At 51.6% G+C, this 17,047-nt stretch overlaps 4 protein-coding genes across 4 annotated transcripts; all 4 read right to left on the bottom strand.

The window, feature by feature from the left end:
* Window positions 1–285: 285 nt before the first annotated feature.
* Window positions 286–1,000, bottom strand: M431DRAFT_234687 (hypothetical protein). The gene has a single exon (XM_024913661.1). It carries the CDS (start codon window positions 784–786, stop codon window positions 403–405), a length of 384 nt encoding a protein of 127 aa, XP_024770782.1. The 5' UTR covers window positions 787–1,000; the 3' UTR covers window positions 286–402.
* A 2,134-nt stretch (window positions 1,001–3,134) lies between these two features.
* Window positions 3,135–4,185, bottom strand: M431DRAFT_234588 (hypothetical protein). Its single transcript, XM_024913658.1, has one exon. The coding sequence runs from the start codon at window positions 3,818–3,820 to the stop codon at window positions 3,437–3,439; it is 384 nt and encodes a 127-aa protein (XP_024770781.1). The 5' UTR covers window positions 3,821–4,185; the 3' UTR covers window positions 3,135–3,436.
* Window positions 4,186–8,835: 4,650 nt separating this feature from the next.
* Window positions 8,836–9,485, bottom strand: M431DRAFT_234644 (hypothetical protein). The gene has a single exon (XM_024913660.1). It carries the CDS (start codon window positions 9,393–9,395, stop codon window positions 9,102–9,104), a length of 294 nt encoding a protein of 97 aa, XP_024770780.1. The 5' UTR covers window positions 9,396–9,485; the 3' UTR covers window positions 8,836–9,101.
* Window positions 9,486–14,069: 4,584 nt separating this feature from the next.
* Window positions 14,070–17,038, bottom strand: M431DRAFT_94039 (hypothetical protein; the record flags this gene model as incomplete). Its single annotated transcript, XM_024924545.1, has 3 exons — window positions 14,070–14,171; window positions 14,240–16,870; window positions 16,937–17,038. 3 exons carry the CDS (start codon window positions 17,036–17,038, stop codon window positions 14,070–14,072), a joined length of 2,835 nt encoding a protein of 944 aa, XP_024770779.1.
* Between the last annotated feature and the right edge of the window lie 9 nt (window positions 17,039–17,047).

Genomic DNA, 17,047 nt, shown 5'->3' with positions numbered 1-17,047 from the left:
TACCCTGACCCTCGCCGAACCTGTGGTGCTAGATCCTTCCGGTCTGGGTGCTAACGGAGCCCTGTTGGTCCGCCGAGGGGGGCAGCTAGGGGTCCGGCCTAGCCTCGACAGGAGAGCAGGTACCACTGCGGCTACCTGGGGCTACTTTTGCAAAAGGGCCCCTCCAGCGGCCATGTCCCGCGACTGGGGGGTGCAAGGGGGTGCCACGCGCTGTGCGACTCGGCCCTCAGGTCAGTTAGCAGTGTCAGTGGGGGCGCTGTTTGTGCTGCGGTTGTCTTGCAAGTGTCAGTCAGTTTTGGCGGCACAACCTTGATGTGAACCTTCACGCCCTACTCTAAGCTACTACACCTTGATAACCTTGAATTGATCTCATTGAGGTGAAGAGAAACAAATTTGATGCCATCAAAGAACATTGCAGTCTACTCTCATCCGGTTACACTCGTCAAAAGAAAACATCACCATGCCTGATACAGCTACGCCATGATATTTCCATCCATACAATTTCGCCTTGACCTCTTGCAAAATTCGCCCACACACACCAAAGCGCCGAAACCAGACCGAGCCCAGCGGTGCGTCCAAGCCAAACGGGCAACATGCCAAAGGGAACCATGACGAGACCAAACCAAACCACACCAAACGAGACGACAGCAGACGAGCGGCAGAGGGCGGCAGAGAGGGCTGGGCACAGCACCAGCACAGCACAGCACCGCATAGAGAGAGGCACCGCTGCTGGTGGAGAGGGGGGGGCGGGTGATGGATGATTGATGATGATGCCCAGCAGAGCATAGCTCAGCATCTCGGCGCTAGGGGTGTGACGGCTCTGAGGCTTGGCTGCTCAGACACACAGCTCCCAAGAGGCATGACGCACATGGCACGATGCCCGCGCACCAGAAGGAAGTAAAAATAACAACTGGGGCGAGCCGTCGGCTTGGTTGCGACAAGGGTCAAGTGCTTTTTGCGTGTGGGGGACGGCACCAAGCCAGACCAGACAAGCTCGGGCTACCGAGTGCTACCGCAGTAGTTCTGCTGCCAGTGCCAGTCCAGTAGCGACTCGCAGCCGGAACTGAGGGCCTGCTGCCCGTCGTCGTCGTCGCTTTTTCTTACCAGACCCTTGCCTCCTGGGCTATGGCACCGCACCCGACAGCTTTAGGCCCCATGTCTGTCTAGTCAGGGTGAAACAGCTGCGCGGTTCGGAGGCCATCAGGCGAGCGTCAGATGCTTGGTTGGCCGGTGGTCGTGCCAGCACATCGTGGGAAGAGTCGGCGCCGGGGCAACGGAATTTCCTTGTTCACCAGTTGGCTACTGTATGGTCCTCAAGGTTTTTGTGCGCCCAGACTCTTCGAAAAGGAGCTGGCAAGTGGCCGCGCTATGCCAATAGTCTTCTACTATCAACGGCCACCAAGCAAGACAGCAAGTCAAAACACAGACGCAACACTCAGACAGTACTCAGAGACGGTACATACCATAAGGTTAGGTAGCACATGCAAGGACAGAGTCAAACGTCAAGCAGTTGATTTGAGTTTCACGATATTCGCCTCCCATGATTTTCGCCGAATGGGCAATGGCAAAGAGCTGAAAAAAGCATCTTAGGCACCATCAACCGTAGCCCAGAGTTCATCTACCAGACATGGCGCCATTATCTCGGTGCTAGTACTTGTAGTGCTTAGCCGAAAAGTTTTCGGGAGCTTAAGTCGGCGGCTTCCAAGATGAGATGCACCCACCAGACGCCAGACCAGAGGCTGGGCACCGTCCACCAATGGGCTGTCCGTACTGTGCTGGGCGGTGGATTTGTCGTCACGGTCGAGGTTGCTTGTCCCGGGCCCTGCACCTGCCTGCACCTGAACCCGCACCTGCACCTGCAGCCTCTAGTCTACATAGCACCTGCACTTTGGCCCTTGCAAGCGCGAGAAGTGCAAGAGAACATGGAACCAGGCCCCAATGCTATACCCGTTTGTACCTGGACAAGTTCTCGGCAGGAGGACGGTGTACTCATACGTGTGCGTGTGCATCTGTGTGCGGCAATCACAGCAAAGTGCTTTGCAGAGAAATGCTCAATGTACAAGCGCAAGCTGTACCTGTACTAATCTTGGCATCGCCCAGACCTGGCCTCTTTCTATGGCCGCTCTGGCAGGCACGACGTCACGCAGCCTCGAATAGCCATTTTGGGAAAGCGCCCATCCACACTGTGCCGCCGGTGCTGCTGCCAAGAGTCCGCATAAGGTCCCAGCATGCCAACTTGGGAGCGAGCAGCATCACCACCCAAAGGAATTGATATCACCGGCTTCAGTACAATGCATCTGTGTCTCAACCGCATATTTCAGCCTCATCTCATGCCACGTTGACCTCGGCATTTCATTCTACCACTACTTACTCTACAGCTTCAATACCGTACTCAGCATTGCTCACCTCACCGCGGCAGATGCTGCAGAAAACGGCATGTTCCAGCGATTAGCGCTCGACGTATCCACCCAAAGACTGGAGCCATCCCAGAAAGTCAAGTTTCCATTATTTATCGTCAGTACCTTGGCTTCCACGCTTTGCCCCGGCTGCTCAGGCATGGCCGCCACGGAGGCTTCGGCACCGGCTTGGCTGGGCAAACGTTGATAGACAAGAATCGAGCGACGGAGTATCCGGCTGCATTCCTGTTGCAGACTCCTTTCGCTGCTCCTTTATTCGTATGCCTCCCAATTGATGCATAGTGTTCCCTGTCGTCCAAGTTAACACCGAGTTGGGCAATGCGCTCCACGTTTCCACAGCCGGTTCCAAGCAGACAAGACCGGACAGCAGTTGTTTGGCCAGGAGACCCCGGCAGTGGGAGTGGGAGAGGGAGTGAGTGGGAGCTGGGTCCGGGATGGTGCTGGTGCCGGTCCTGTGTATGAAGTGAAGTGCTGGTAGCGGCTTGCTCGCGCCAAACATCTCCGTCCTGCGGCCACAACCGCTGCTTGAACGCCGGCGCGCCACGCTCGGTCTTACCCAAGCGGCCGGCGTCTGTTTGGCTTGGAGGCGTTGAGGCGAAGCTCGCTCAGCTGCTTCATGACACTTGGTGATCTCAAACGCCTCTGGTCAGTGCGCTCCTTGCCGGGTTAACGTTACGAAAGTGCCCTCGTGCCCTCGTGCTACGGAGTATTCTCAACTGCCAGGCGCCCACTTGTATCCGTACCGTCCAGTGGCGGTGATTATCCTGCGGCCTCGCCTATCTACCTAATCAAACGGGAACCCTGAGCCGGAAAAACTCTCCCGCTTGGATCTCTGCATCAGTTTTTCTGCCTGTACGAGCACTAGCCAGTACGAGTAAGCAGAATTAGAACAGAACCTTGCATCGACATGTGTCCTTTGGCTGACGCTGCTGATCCCCGAATCCTCGTCTTCGAGAAGCCAGTCAGAACTTAGCGGCCGTCTTGCTACTTGTACAGGCATATACAACAATGGAGCAGTGCTACTCCGTACATCCCCTCCAATATGCGAACAGGGCCTGTTGCATGCAGATCCTACCGCGGATATCGGCAGCCGCGCCAGTTGACACTTGTACAGGTACAGCTATCGGCCGAGCGATGCTATGGAGCGGCCCTATGGAGCTCATGTACTCCGTACAAGTACTCTCCGTCCCGAGTCCTGTCAAAGGGTGATCCCCAGCTCCGCGCGCCCCATGCCCACGGCATTGAATGCTTGAGCCTGTACGGTATTCATGCCGGGGCAGCAGAGACAGACAAGCAAGCGGACAAACAAAAGCGGAAGGCATTCGCGCTGGCGGAGCGCGCTTCTCATTGAGTGGCAGGCTGGCCCCTAGGATAAATGACAAAAAACAGCCGCATCGAGTCATTCAGCGACTCCCCCAGCTTGCCATCCTGAATAGGTTACTTACCCGTACGAGCGCCATTGTGGTTGGCTGGCCTTGCTAGCATAATTGCATGACATCTCAGCCACGCTCCTCACCTGGCCCCGCCGTGATCGAGCGCGTTCCTGATCTGCAGGAAATGAGCGACAGCCTTGGGCGTTGTCTAATCGTCTCACTATTCAAAGATACGAGGCCGCACTCTTCCTTCAGCAGTTAGGATGCCTTCTTAGCTTGGCATCGCGCTTGGTCGCGCAAAACTTGTCACGGCATGCCAAGAAGCAGCAACAACCCTGGGCCCTGAAAACACGCTCCGTATGGAGGCTAGGCTGAGAGGCTCGGCTCTTCATCCGCAGCCCCTGCTGAGCAAAGACAGACGCATTAAGGGTCCAGAAAAGAGATTCACGACGGAGGCAGCCAACGATTAGTCCTTGGAATCTTTCTGCAACCAATCTCTCTCATATTCCAAATTGATATCCCAAGGGAATCTGTTACCGGGGCACGGTGTTAGCCATCGGCGCAAACGCACCAGCCATATGCCCAATGCCGGAGCTCCATTTTTATCAGTCTCGATTTAGACACCGATAGAATACAATCAGGTCAAGAAGATTTCCGGGCCAACATTTCATAACCCAGTCGAGTGGTTAATGATGCATTTCTCAGCTTTTTGTGACGAATATTGTGGGCTGGTCTCATTCCTCAAGTGGCATCCCGGCAGATGGCTTTGCTGGTAAAGGGGCACGTGGCATCTGATGCACCACTCCATCTGGTACTATGCACTGCTTTCTACTTCTATGACGTCTGCTGCTACAGTACCATGCAATCTTCAATAGACCAAAAGCAGTACAATCACTCTACAAGTACGTTGGTGAGAGCAACCGCAGGCCCATACTATGGAGTGCACGGCGAGACGCTCCTTGATCTAGCACGAGGCATAACATTCATGAATGCACGTCGCTGCGCCTTATTCCGTGCAGCAGTGGTGAGCTCAACGTTGTGTGTATAGTGTTAATACGGGCTGCTATTATTATCACCACGGCTCTTATTACTATTTCGTACTTTGAAGTATTATTAGACAGCATTCAAGTCATACGATGATACATACACTCGAAACGACTGGATATCCGAGCTTCATGCTTTCAAAGCCACCCCGAGCTGAAAGAAAGGAAAGAGGGAAAACCACGTTTCATGGGTCCACCCGAGTCCCCGAGCAAAGACCCGAGCAAATCCCAGGGGATACCCAGGGTTGCTGCCAAAACGTTCAGGAACAGGTATAGATCTAATTTATAGCGAGATTATCGTGGGCGCGAAGGAGATTCTAAAACCTCGTGTCCTAAAATGGCCTCTGGGGCTGCATCAACCCGTTCTCCGCGCCAGTAACATGGCCGCCCCTATTTGGGCCGACCGTTCGGTGTATTCAACCAGTCTCATCAGTCACAGTTTAGTCAGACTGGCGAAAGCTGTGCTGCAAACTGCCCACAAGGATGGAAGGGAGAGGCTCGTGTTATTCGAAACATGTTGCCCTATTGGATGTTTCCATTATTAGGGATGGTGGCATCTACAATCTCCCAATTCTGCTGCCGTAATCAATGCAGGAGATTTGTGACGATCTACTCAGGTGCTGCTTCACCCGTATCATTGGATATCATGACAATTACGAATGTTCAAGTCATCTTCACCAACCAGGTCCGCTGGGCGACCCGCCTTGAGGCCGTACCAGGCAATTCTTTTTTTAGGAGCAAGTCTTTGGCGTAACATGTTTCGCCATCGTTAGCCTCACGATGCGAGCCACCGTTTGATGTTGTCAATCCTACCATTTTCGCCCACTACTCGCAGATGTATAGGGTAATTTGTCCGCCAAGTGGGAGATGCTCAGATTTGCACGGCACTAACAGACTCTCCCAATGCTCATTGCCCACCGAGTATTTTGCGGCAATATTAACCGCAAAACATCAATTTCAATTGGCATTGGGGGTCAGATGGCAACACAGCGAGTCAGACGGCAACCAGGCTGTGCAAGTCAAGTAGGTACTTTTGACTGCACCTTTACATACTGCGAGCGCTGCCAAGACCAGCTTTGACGCGCCACAGGATGTATTTCCGGACTGCCGGGCTGCATAACATTTCCCGAAGGAGGCAGGCGATACGATAGGGATGAATTTTGACACTGAGAAGCCATACTCGTTACAACTGGGACAGCCCTACCGCACTATGCAGAAACACTACAGAAGTCCTTTTCACCGAAGGCGTTTACTACTGTCAGATTGAGGGCTACGGAGTAATACTCAATGTCTTTTATGCAGACAATGGGATAAAGTTTGACTACCGGAGATCAGCCACTCATCTCGCGCGCGGAAGAGGAAAAAGAAGAAAAAAGAGAAGAAAAAAAGAGGACCACTGGGGCTAGAAAGCGCCGAGGCTCCCAAAACCTATCGAGGCTTGTGACAGTTTGGAATGACGTCGACTGGTCGTGCTCCAAATAAGCGTTTGCGACTTTTCCCTTTCCCTCAATGATGAACGCACTATAAAGCTGCTAAGAGGAACAATTAAGCACCATGATAAAACTCCGCTGTGCGTGGAATGGTGGCAGTGAGCAAACGGAGTAATACTGGGGTACGGGCTCTGTACCCTGAGACTGTTGAAGGATCGCGGCAAGGGCTAATAGAGGCTAGCGAAAAGCTCCTCATACTTACTTCCGCCAAGGCCAGCGGGCCGAAAGAAGAAAAAAAGAGGCAAAGCCACAGCCGACCCAACGAGGCAGAGGCAAGGGAAATTTGGAGGAGGATTAAGGGCAAAGGGCGAGAGGACAAAGTAGTTTGAAGTCAAAAGAAAAAGAGGAGAACTGCAACGTTTCATGGCTCGCCACCGAGAGAACGACTCGCACATTGTGTCTCGGCAATCCTTCACTTTGCAGCGACACGTGTGCGCTAATGGGCAAAGCGATGTCCAATGAAGGGACACCTATTGGCTTGTTGCTAAAGATATCTCGCTGCATGCTGTACCGACGCTCACAAAATCGGTACGACAGAGTGACAGGGCGACCGAACGACGACGAGAGAATGGGCAAAGCTCCCCAGCCTAGTTTTGCAGCTTTGGGTAGCCGATATCCGGACGTGGGCTTGTGCTGTTTGAATATGGAAAAGTCTCGCTAGGTATCACGCCGGCCTTTTCCTCTTTCTTCCCTCGAATCAAGTCTATGGGGCTCACATTTTCGCCCTCGACCTAGCAGCATCACGATTTACCCGACTAAGGCTGGGACAAGATTCTAGATCTCCGAAATGAGACTCAAAGTGATACTATAACCATAAGTGCTTATTAAACGCAACATGGACACGTGCCCTCGCTGTCCTACGTTTCTCCTCCCCCCCACAGGGAGCACACTGTTCACTTGGAGAGAGGAGGTGGATGTTGAGATTTCAGATTGTGTTGCCGCCCGCCAGCACTTGTACCGTGACAAGGATGTCCCATTACGTACCTGTGCGATAGCCGGAAGGATGGGAATGTGGCCGCTGCAACTAGATCCGCCTCCCCAATCATTTGGCTTGGGGGATGCGGTCATTGTCTGACGACTGGGCGGGAGCGTGCATTTGGAGAATCCTATCAGAAGATGCTTCAGCTCGCTTGGCAACGGTCCACGACATGGAGCGGTGAGAATAGGAAGGGAACCTCACAGAACGCCACAAAAGACGACAAAGTTGTTACTGGTGCTCGCACAGCCTTTTCGATAGTTTGGTTTCTCGCGAGGGCCATGTACTGCTTTTGTCGACGCTGGTTGGCTTATGCTACCCTGCAGGGTTGAAGAAGTAGGTCGATGCAATGCATGATGGTCTACATGCGCATGCACAGTGATCTGTGTGATGTGAGGCCAAGGTGCGGGATATCAATGCGTCAGCCATCATCATTTAGGTATCTCCCGGTCATAGGTCGCATAACGAGAGGCTGCAAGAATGTGCGAGCCCCTTGGCCCGGGTCCGCCGCGCCGCCGCCGGCCCAGCAAAGCTCGATTTACATCTGTTCTATTATGCCACCAGCTTGGATACACTTGGTGTACGCTGGGCGGATATACAATGAGATGATATATATCCGGATGTCCAATGCAGCCTTTTAGCGAACCACCGTCTATCATGCACGTACACCTTGGAGTGGGGGGAAGCCGACGAGAAGTTCAGAGCACCAACGAATGAACAGGTGATCACTCACAGACGGTCCGATAGCTCTGGTTTTGGTTCTGACGCGGCTTTGTTTGCTTTAGGCCTTGCAGCAAACCCTTACTGTTGGAAGCACTGTGTATGATGGCAGCCTCATGAAAGCCTCTAAGCGACCCGGTACTAACAGCGATGGGTTTGGCATCATGCACATACAGGCACAGAGCGCCGAACATTCCGCCCGCGCGTTCCTGTTATGTCACTGCAAGGTCAATGTCGGTTCCTGATGAGATCGTCTATGATCGGCCGAGAGCTTCGGCCAACACCAGGCAATCCATTGCCCTTTGCGGGGGAATTGTAAGCCCCCCTGGCCGTCTTTCTTTCTTCCCTTAACTTCTTCGCCGCCGACGTCCATCGAAATGATGGCCGTGCATTGAATGCTGTCACCATGAACAATACTGAAATGCAAAGCGGGGGGAGATGCACCGGCTAGCAAATTCCAAATTTTGACGGAACACCCCTCCGAATGCTGGGGATGAGCTGATTTGCCAGAGGGAAAATGGGCCAACTTGTATGCACTTCCAGCCTGCATGTTCTTTTGCCGCAGCGGCGTGTCTGCTCCGCAACTGGTTGAGAGAGCTTCGACAAAACCTTCGGTAGTGCACCTAAATATAGAAATAACCCTAACGTGGTGCCAGTGCAACAATGGTGTGGCACTACTGGGCGGGGCCGCAGAGCACTATTTTCTCCAAGTCTCCCTTTGGTTCAAGCCCGATTTACTGTTGCTGTGTTGCTGATGCTGATGCTGAGGACGTGGTGGTGAAGTTAATCGAGAAGGGTGAGATGCCGGACAAGCCATGAGATGGAGCGTGTCTATATCTCACCCCATACAGAGTCAGGCAGAACCAGAGTCCCGAGACGCAATGATTCAGCAGCGAGTGCGGAGCAGAGCAACCGGGCCTAACACTCGTACTGTATAGATGGCTTTGGTGCTGTTGGGTTGGGTGACAAAAGGTGAAGACCTGGTGGTGGGCATGTGTGAATGGCAAGATTAAGGGAGCGTTTTTTTTTGCCCATCCGGGGCCCAAACTAACGTACAGGTTACCCGGAGTTTGTGGTATCGCTTATGCACCCCGGTTGACTATCTGGGCTAGATTCCCTGGGCATCCTCTGGTTCTAGACAAGGCTAGCATCGTCACCAGTATCATCATGGGTATCCCCGGGCTTGTTATCAGCAATGCCCCGTCACGCCTCTCTTGCTGCCATATGATATCCTTGTACGGCGTCAGAGCAAGCACAAGCACAAATTTGGCTTGACAAATGGGTTGCCGCAGGGTTTTGCCGTCTGCCATGTTTCGGACGTGGCGTGCCTGGCCGCAACCTGCTTGTTGGTCTTGGCAAGACGGCCAAGTTACCATTTGATGATTTCTCCCTTTTTTTCTGTTGCTAGTTTCTCGCCGGCTTGCTTAAACCGGAGCCTTTGACGGATGGTTAGCGATCTCCTCATGCTAAGACGGCTATCTCATTAGCCAGAGTCAAGCTAGTCATTTGATCTGCCCAATCGAGCATGGCAGTGATAATACGTCAGCCGCAGCAGCATGAGCAGCAGCATGTCAGTCAGTTCAAGCCGATTTGGTCCGTCTTGTGCACGGAGCTACGCAGGGGTCGCTGTCAGACAAGACCCCGATTGCATGCACGAAGCAAACGACTCGGCTCAAGACACACATGATAGTGCGATTAGTCGAGGTCTTTGGGCTTGAAAAGAGGCCAAGATAGGTCTGAGTGAAGACGACAAGGATGGAAAATTTACGTGGAGTATGCCCACAGCATCTTGGCAGCAGCACAGTGCCGAAGCGCGAGGCCCCGAAGCTCCATATGAGCCTTTCAACTCATTGCACGTGTACAGGCAAGAAATGAGGTCGACCGTCTAAAGACTACTTTGATGCATGATAGGCGAATAATGTCTTGCGGAATGATTTGCCCACAAAATCTACCCGCCAAGAGCGTAGCATGTACATGAAATCTGGAACCCTCCCCCACGATGAATGGGGTCAAGGTGCGTCTCTTGTTTATTTTGTTTTTCCCATGGGCTAATCACCTGCAGATTCTATCAGCCGGGTGCCCTGATCCCTAGTATGATGGGGGCGTCTCTGTTGGAAAATCTGCCCCCTTCTCTGCGGCAGTCATCCGCGCCTTGATGTCCTCTGCGTTCCGTGTTACTCCTGGCATGCACAGTGGCTGAATCTGACCCCTACACGCTGGACATTGGCGTAACTGCCTAATTTGGCAATACATTTCCCTTGCACTCTGAAACATATACTTGCAAAGAAGTGCTGACAGGTGAGATCGAGTTGCCGGTGCTGTTTCAATCTTGTCAAACATGCTTCAAAATTATGTGAGGGTTTAACCGCCCACAAGCCGGAGTCCATGATACCGACATGCCAAGCAACAGATGGGACTGACTGACTGCCCCCTTTTGCCGTGGCCGGGACAAGCCTGTACAGTACTTGTGCCTGTACTTGTGCCTGTGCCTGTGCCTGTACCTGTACCTTTACAGTAGGTCCCGTCGGGATTTTTGATACGGGCATGGATATGGTTTGCTTATGAAGCCTTGGGTGAGAACCGCAACCGCAGCCAGGCTGTGTTTCTGGCCAAACGCAGCCGCCCTCTCCTTCGCCCGCCCTGACGAGATTGAAGATTCCAATAAGGTGCCAGTGTCACCTGTTTCCTTCAGCTTGCATCATGCACATGTGGCTGCCGCCTTCAAGAGCTAAGAATAGCATCGAGCCATCTAGTTTATAGCCATGGCGCATTTCTGCGTGCAGCGAATGGCCTTCTGCGATGGGATGCGATAGCGCGTGAGCCGACAGTGCAACCCTCTTTTTGGCCCGTTCTGCATCTACCCATCTCACCACATTATGCACCCGAGAGGGCCCTACAGGCCTATGAGTACGTACGGCAGTACGTACATTGCCTGTACGTGTCTCCATCGAGCATGCAGCAGCGACCCGAACGCGTGGACAGGTGATGGGATCATGTCTCCGGACTCTACAGGTACTACAGTACATTGAAAGTTGGTTGCCCTCGAGGAGAGGCCGTTTGCTATCGGTAGTCTTCCGAAAGGCACTGAGCTTTGCCACCCTGGATTGCATGAGAATATGCATGCTTGTAGATTTTTGACTCGATACCCCCCTACCGTGTAAGTCCGTATGCACGTTTCTCGCTTACTATTACAGTATTATGTGCTGATAGTAAGAAGGTCAATTGGGTTGCTGGAATGAAGCACTTGGGTTTCGTTTTCGTTTACAGCCTCCAACTAGGGCGGCAAGATACGAAAAGAGGCAACGGGCTAGTCATCTGCACTATCGAGTACCGGATCTCGAACCACGTCTGACTCGGTACTTGGAATAAACTCATTGCGATTGACTGCGCCAAGGGGCAAAAACAGGCACTCGTTTTCTTCGCTTTCGGGTTCGCCTAGTTGCGCCCACTTGATGACCATCAGTGAGCAGCAAGTGGCTCCTGCGGTTCACTCGGAAGTTAGATGTGGTGATGCAGATAGGCTTTTCGCGGGCGAGTTGGGTCTTGTTGTAAGCGTAGCTGTCAGCTGCAGCGCGATTCAAGAACGGGCCTTTTTTTTTTGTCTCTCTTGTTCTTCTTTCTTTTCGTTGCTTTCTAATATTATTTGTATTTCTATTTTTGCCCCCGTCTTGCCTTGTACACCGGCATCTCTTCTTGGCAACCCGGTATCTTCCCTGCATGATGTGATACATCTTTCCGAGACGGAGCGGAAGGAGATGGGTAAGAAGATTTGAAATGCTTACAGGTACGGGGCAAGACAAGGTTTTTTCTTCGCCCTTCCCGTGTGATGAGCCAGGGGAAGGGGGAAGAAAAAACTTTGTGTGATAACAAAATCCCGAGAGATTATGTGGGCGATGCTTTTTCTTCTTCTTTTGGGCAACTCAAACCTCGAAAGTGGATTAGGTAGTTGAAAAAGAGTTTGATGAAGTGTCCTTTAGTCAGATTTGGATGGGGATCTGTGTTTTGCGCTGACGGAACATGCCGTGGGCTTTCCGGAGCAGATGTCGCGGAGATAAATTCGCTATCGTAGTTGTATTGTATTGCTTGCGTTGCCGGCAATTTCGCGTATTGCTTATGATGGGTGGATTGTTGGCGGGCGTCGTTGTTTTGTCTACATCCTTAGGGTCTTGAGTCGTTGATTGTTTGCTACTTATGTCGATTAAATGAATGCTGATGGCATCGGTTGAAGAATGACTTCGTATATAGCAATGATCGGCGTCATGTTGGGCGGATTGTTGTCGTGATGCGTGTTCGATTAGTTGACGCTTATAAGATGATGGATAACCTGTGGGTTATTTTTCGGAGCTAATCAAGTCCGGTCCCTGTAGAAGAGTAATCAGGTATTAGTGATTTAAATGACGTGAAATTGTAAAGTTGATGATGTGCAAATTGTTGTTGTGACGGATTGTGGATTTTGAAAGAGTGCGTATAGTTGGATTGTGAAGTGGGACGTTTAGGGGAGGGGATAGTGTATGAATGAGAAGTGTGTTTGGGAGAGACTTGAGAAGTAGAGGAGAGATTTATTGGAATAGGTAGGTGAATGAGGATTGTGTTGTGCTGGGCGTTTGAAAGGTGTTTTGTTGTTGGAGGAAGGACGGGGAGGTTGAGATTGGCGTGGGTTTGATGTTATATGATGGATATAAGGAGGAAGAGAGTCGTGTATCTTTGTAGTTTTGCTTGGTTGAAGATGATGAGCGAGGAACTTGGATATATGGGCTTCTCATTACGAAAAGGTGAGGATTTCAAAGTCTCTATTGTAGCTATACAAGAGTAAAAGAGGTGCTGAGCTCAACGTGAACCTCCTAATCAAGGGGGATGGAATGTCCCTATCTCGTCAATCAAGATAGATGGACCATTCCTGCGCCGCAGAGATTTTATCCCATCTATGACTTAAATCCGGCTTTATGATGCTCATCTTTGGAAGAAACGCAAGAGTCGAAAGAAGGATGAGTGGCTACAGGATCTGTCTTTATACATCAATTACTTGGAACCCAGATGTGTCTGCCTACAATGGGAACAGATGAAAATAGGGGTTTTAACTAGCCTTGAGCTATGACAAGAGAAAGGAATGCCGGTTGCTATTCAGCATCTAAGGATACGCAATGAAGAGCAGTTGAATCAAGACACTCATTTATATAAGTTGTATTCGTTCGTTCACGGATAGATGGAGCTGACAATACTAGATGCAGAAACAAAGTAGATGAAGCCGGTGATAATAAATGAAAACAACCACAGTAAAAGCAATGCTAGATAAAGGTATCTTACCAGAAAGTATATTGAAACTCGTAACCATCTAGATATAAAAAAACATCGTGTTTGTTTTGATTCTAAACTACCTATACTTAGTAACTACTATGGGATAACCACCGGCAACGCAAAAAAAAGCTAACGCATACACGGCGTCTCTCTCTCTCTCTCTCTCTCGCCACTCACACATGGCCGAAAGAGTTTCAAAAAAAATAGGAGTAAAAAAAAAGAAATATCTATCTATAAAGGGTATGGGTTTTGCAGCCCCCATCCATGGCACCCTCTTCTCCCAAAAATAGTAAAAAAAATAGACATCATGACACCTGATTCCCGTAATTTCCTCCGCCATGCAGATTTTAAGAAGCTTTTTTCTCTTCTTCTTCTTTTTTCCCCATTGTCACTTCGTTCCAAGGTATCTCATCTCTCATCTTGCTCTGCGGGCGCTTTCTCTCCCTCCTTTCTTCCTCCCATGAATGCACCCCGTGAGCGAGTCAAATCCAATCATACCTACCCTTTTTTTTCTTCCATGGAATCGACGGGCAGCAAATGTATCGCTATGAGGGGGTTTCTTTTTTTCTTTTTAAACAGTCCCATTACATTCCTCCCACTAAGCCTCAGGGTTACACATGACCTCTGCATATCAGACTTGTCGGAGATAACAGCGTCTCAAGGCCGTCCCGACGTTCCTGCGTCCAGCGCTAACTTTCATTTTTCTTTCCGTCCTTTCCAGTTGCGACTGTGTGCTTCCCCAACGAACTCCGCTCTCATATCGCGTAAAGGGTCTTCAGGGCCTGCTGATCTTGTGGCTGCAATTGGTTGATGAAATCGTCAAACGTCGGAATGATTTGCTTGTAGACGTTAAGAACCTGCGTTATGATGGTCAGAATCAATAGTACTCTCGCGTGTTGGGGAAGAGGGTAGAGTATATTCTTACATTTCGGAACACTTCATGTAGCTCTTGCTTGATTGGGTTCCTCAAGTTCATGTCTTGATAACGAGCAATGGCGACGAAAAACTCCAGCAAGACCTTCTCCAGAGCCTGTGGGTTCTGCCCAACAATCAATGTGAACCCCTTAAAGGCAGTAGCCTTTTCCTCGGTAGGATCAACTTCCTGCATGGCGGCCAGGAACTCTTCGGCGAACTTTGGAAGTGCCGGCGCCAACTGCTCTGCATTACCAAGGCCGAGGCGTCCGAGGGCAATTGCGGCATTCTCAACCAGTCCTTTGGGCACGCCCGGGTTGGACATTATCTCAACGAAGCGTTGAAGGAGCTCTGGCAACCAAGGCTGCATACCCTTGAGGTGCTGCATGCTAATCTCGCCAGCCGACCAGCAGGCATTGTTAATGACACCAAATCCGCTCTCGATTTCCTCATCAAGGATGCTATCCATGTCGAGCTGCTTCAACAAGATTGGCAGAACAGTTGGAATGTACTGCTGGAGTTCTGGGAAGACATACTTCGCGCAGTCGCCGAGCAGTGCATACGCGGACTGCCGTACTTCATCCGTAGGGTCTTCCATGCAGAAACCAAGGAGCTCAAAGAAGGGGTGCGGAGAGCTCTTTACGAGCTCGGCCGACTTGTCGTTCTCAAGCGCTTGAATAATGGCACTCAAAAGGTCAAGGCTGGTGATGAGGAAATCCTTATCGGGCTGGTCGATGGTGTGGTTGGTGGTTGCGTTAATGCCCTGTTCAAGGTTTGTGTGGATGATGTTGATGCAACGCAAGAAAATCGTGGGCGCATAGGGGGTAAACGATTGACCAAGGGCCAAAGCAACATAAGAAAGACACTCTAGGAGCGGGAATAGCTCGCGAGACTGGTCCGAGACAGCATTGTATCTCGTAATCAGCGCTGGCATCAGCTGGTTGACCAGTTCAGGCCGGGCAATAAAGGGGCCCAGGCGCTCAGCCAGTGTCTGAACACAGTCGTAGAGAATGTACATGTTGCGGTCCTTGTATTTGGCGAAGCACTGGACAAACTGTTGGATGATGGGTCCGCAGTATGGCTCCAATTTCTTTCCAGCCTTCTCCTCCAGATTCGCAAACGCCGAGGCACCCGCCTCTTGGACCTTCTTGTTCTTGTCCAGCATCTTGCGAAGGATGCCGTCCATCATTGGAAGGAAAAACTGCTCTCGCTGAGACTGCTCAGCAAGGTTAGCCGCCCAGGAAGAGTATCTTCCCAAGGCCCAGCAAGTAATTTGCCTAACAACCGGCTCCTGATCCTCGAGAAGAGAGATCAAGTATGGCACCAATTCGGGGAGGTGAGGTGTGACGGTATCCATACAACCGTCAGCCACCGCGCCGAGAGCCAGGACTGCTGCCTCTCGGTGAGGCCACTCTTCATGCTTAAGGTTCTGGGAGAGATACGGGAAGATGGCTTCGAAGACAGGTCCGCCAAAGTCGCGGGCGAAAACGTCGAGTGCAGCTGCTGAGCACTTCCTGACAGTCCATCTCTCGTCGGGATTCGCGTCATCGCCGTCCTCATCGAGATCATCAACTTCGCCTTCCTCCAGCCCTTCATCCATGGCGGCAAGCTTCTCGTAGGCACCGCCGTTCTGGTTGGGATCAGCCGAAAGATTGCCTTCTCCGTTTGCAGTCCTGGCTTGAGACTTCTTGGCAAAGGCTGGTCGGATATCTTCCTCTCGGTCCTCTTCATCCTCGTCATCCGAAAGCCCACCGAGAAGGGCAATGTCCTCTCCGCTGTATACCATGCAGTGCAACAAAACGGGAATGATTTTGTTGAGATACGGCCGAAGACCGGCCCACAGGTCATCGTGCTCACCGATGGCCAGCCAGAACTCGGCGGCCTCGCAGGCAAGATCTTCGTCCTCGTCCTTTTGTTGGGTAATGAGATAATCTACCAAGCCACCCAGGTGCGGCTGCAGCTTGTCCGGCCTTGTCTCGACCAAGTGGACAAAAGCTCTGCACACCTGGCGGCGCACATCGGTGTTCTCGTCCCCTGATAGGACAAAGAGATGCTGGAGCAGGTCATCGATGCTGTTGACCATGGCCTGTGATGCCCTCGGGGTAAAGACGTTGATAGCCGTCAGTGCCCCAACACGTACTTTCGGGAGGGGGCTCTTGGTCGCAGCAATGAGCTGTGGAAGAACATAGTTAAGTGGTCGTTGGCCATTGACCTCCTTGGTCAGCATCTTGAAGTTGTCCTCGCAGATTTTGGACAAGGCAGACATGGCACCCTCCTGAGCTTCGTTGGAGTATTGGCCGTTCGAGTTGCCAATCATTTCGAGGAGCTGAGGGAGCAACTCGGGCCATCCCATCAAACCACCCTTCTTGATGACTTCAGTAGCAATGTTTCCGCCGAAATTCCGAATCTGAGAGTTCTTATCTTGCAAGCTCATGGGTACGGCGAGCTTGACGAGCTGCAGGCTCGATTCTGGGATTGATTTCCAGTCGGTCTTGACATTGTTCTTGAGCATGATACCCGCAGCTGATCGAACAAGATGATAGTCTTGGTCGCTGCATTGCAGGCCCTCGGGCGTCTGGGGGCTGGAGAGGATGTAAGCTAGATAATTGTTGATATCAGGCGAGTTTTTAGCTTGCTGAAGCATCTGGTTGCTCAATACTCGGTCAGCATTCATTCGATCAAGCAAGTCCGTCTCTGGGTTGACACTGACCTGCTCAGCCTGCTTCTGGGCGCTCTTGTCAAAGCCGCTGAGGGAGTCTTTGAGACATGCTGCAAGCTGGCTCAACGACTCTGGGGCTGGTTGCCACGACATGATGGGCGG

Source organism: Trichoderma harzianum (genome assembly GCF_003025095.1).
Source record: "Trichoderma harzianum CBS 226.95 unplaced genomic scaffold M431scaffold_12, whole genome shotgun sequence".
Classification (NCBI taxonomy): Eukaryota; Fungi; Ascomycota; class Sordariomycetes; order Hypocreales; family Hypocreaceae; genus Trichoderma; species Trichoderma harzianum.
This window is presented reverse-complemented; position numbering and strand designations above follow the sequence as displayed.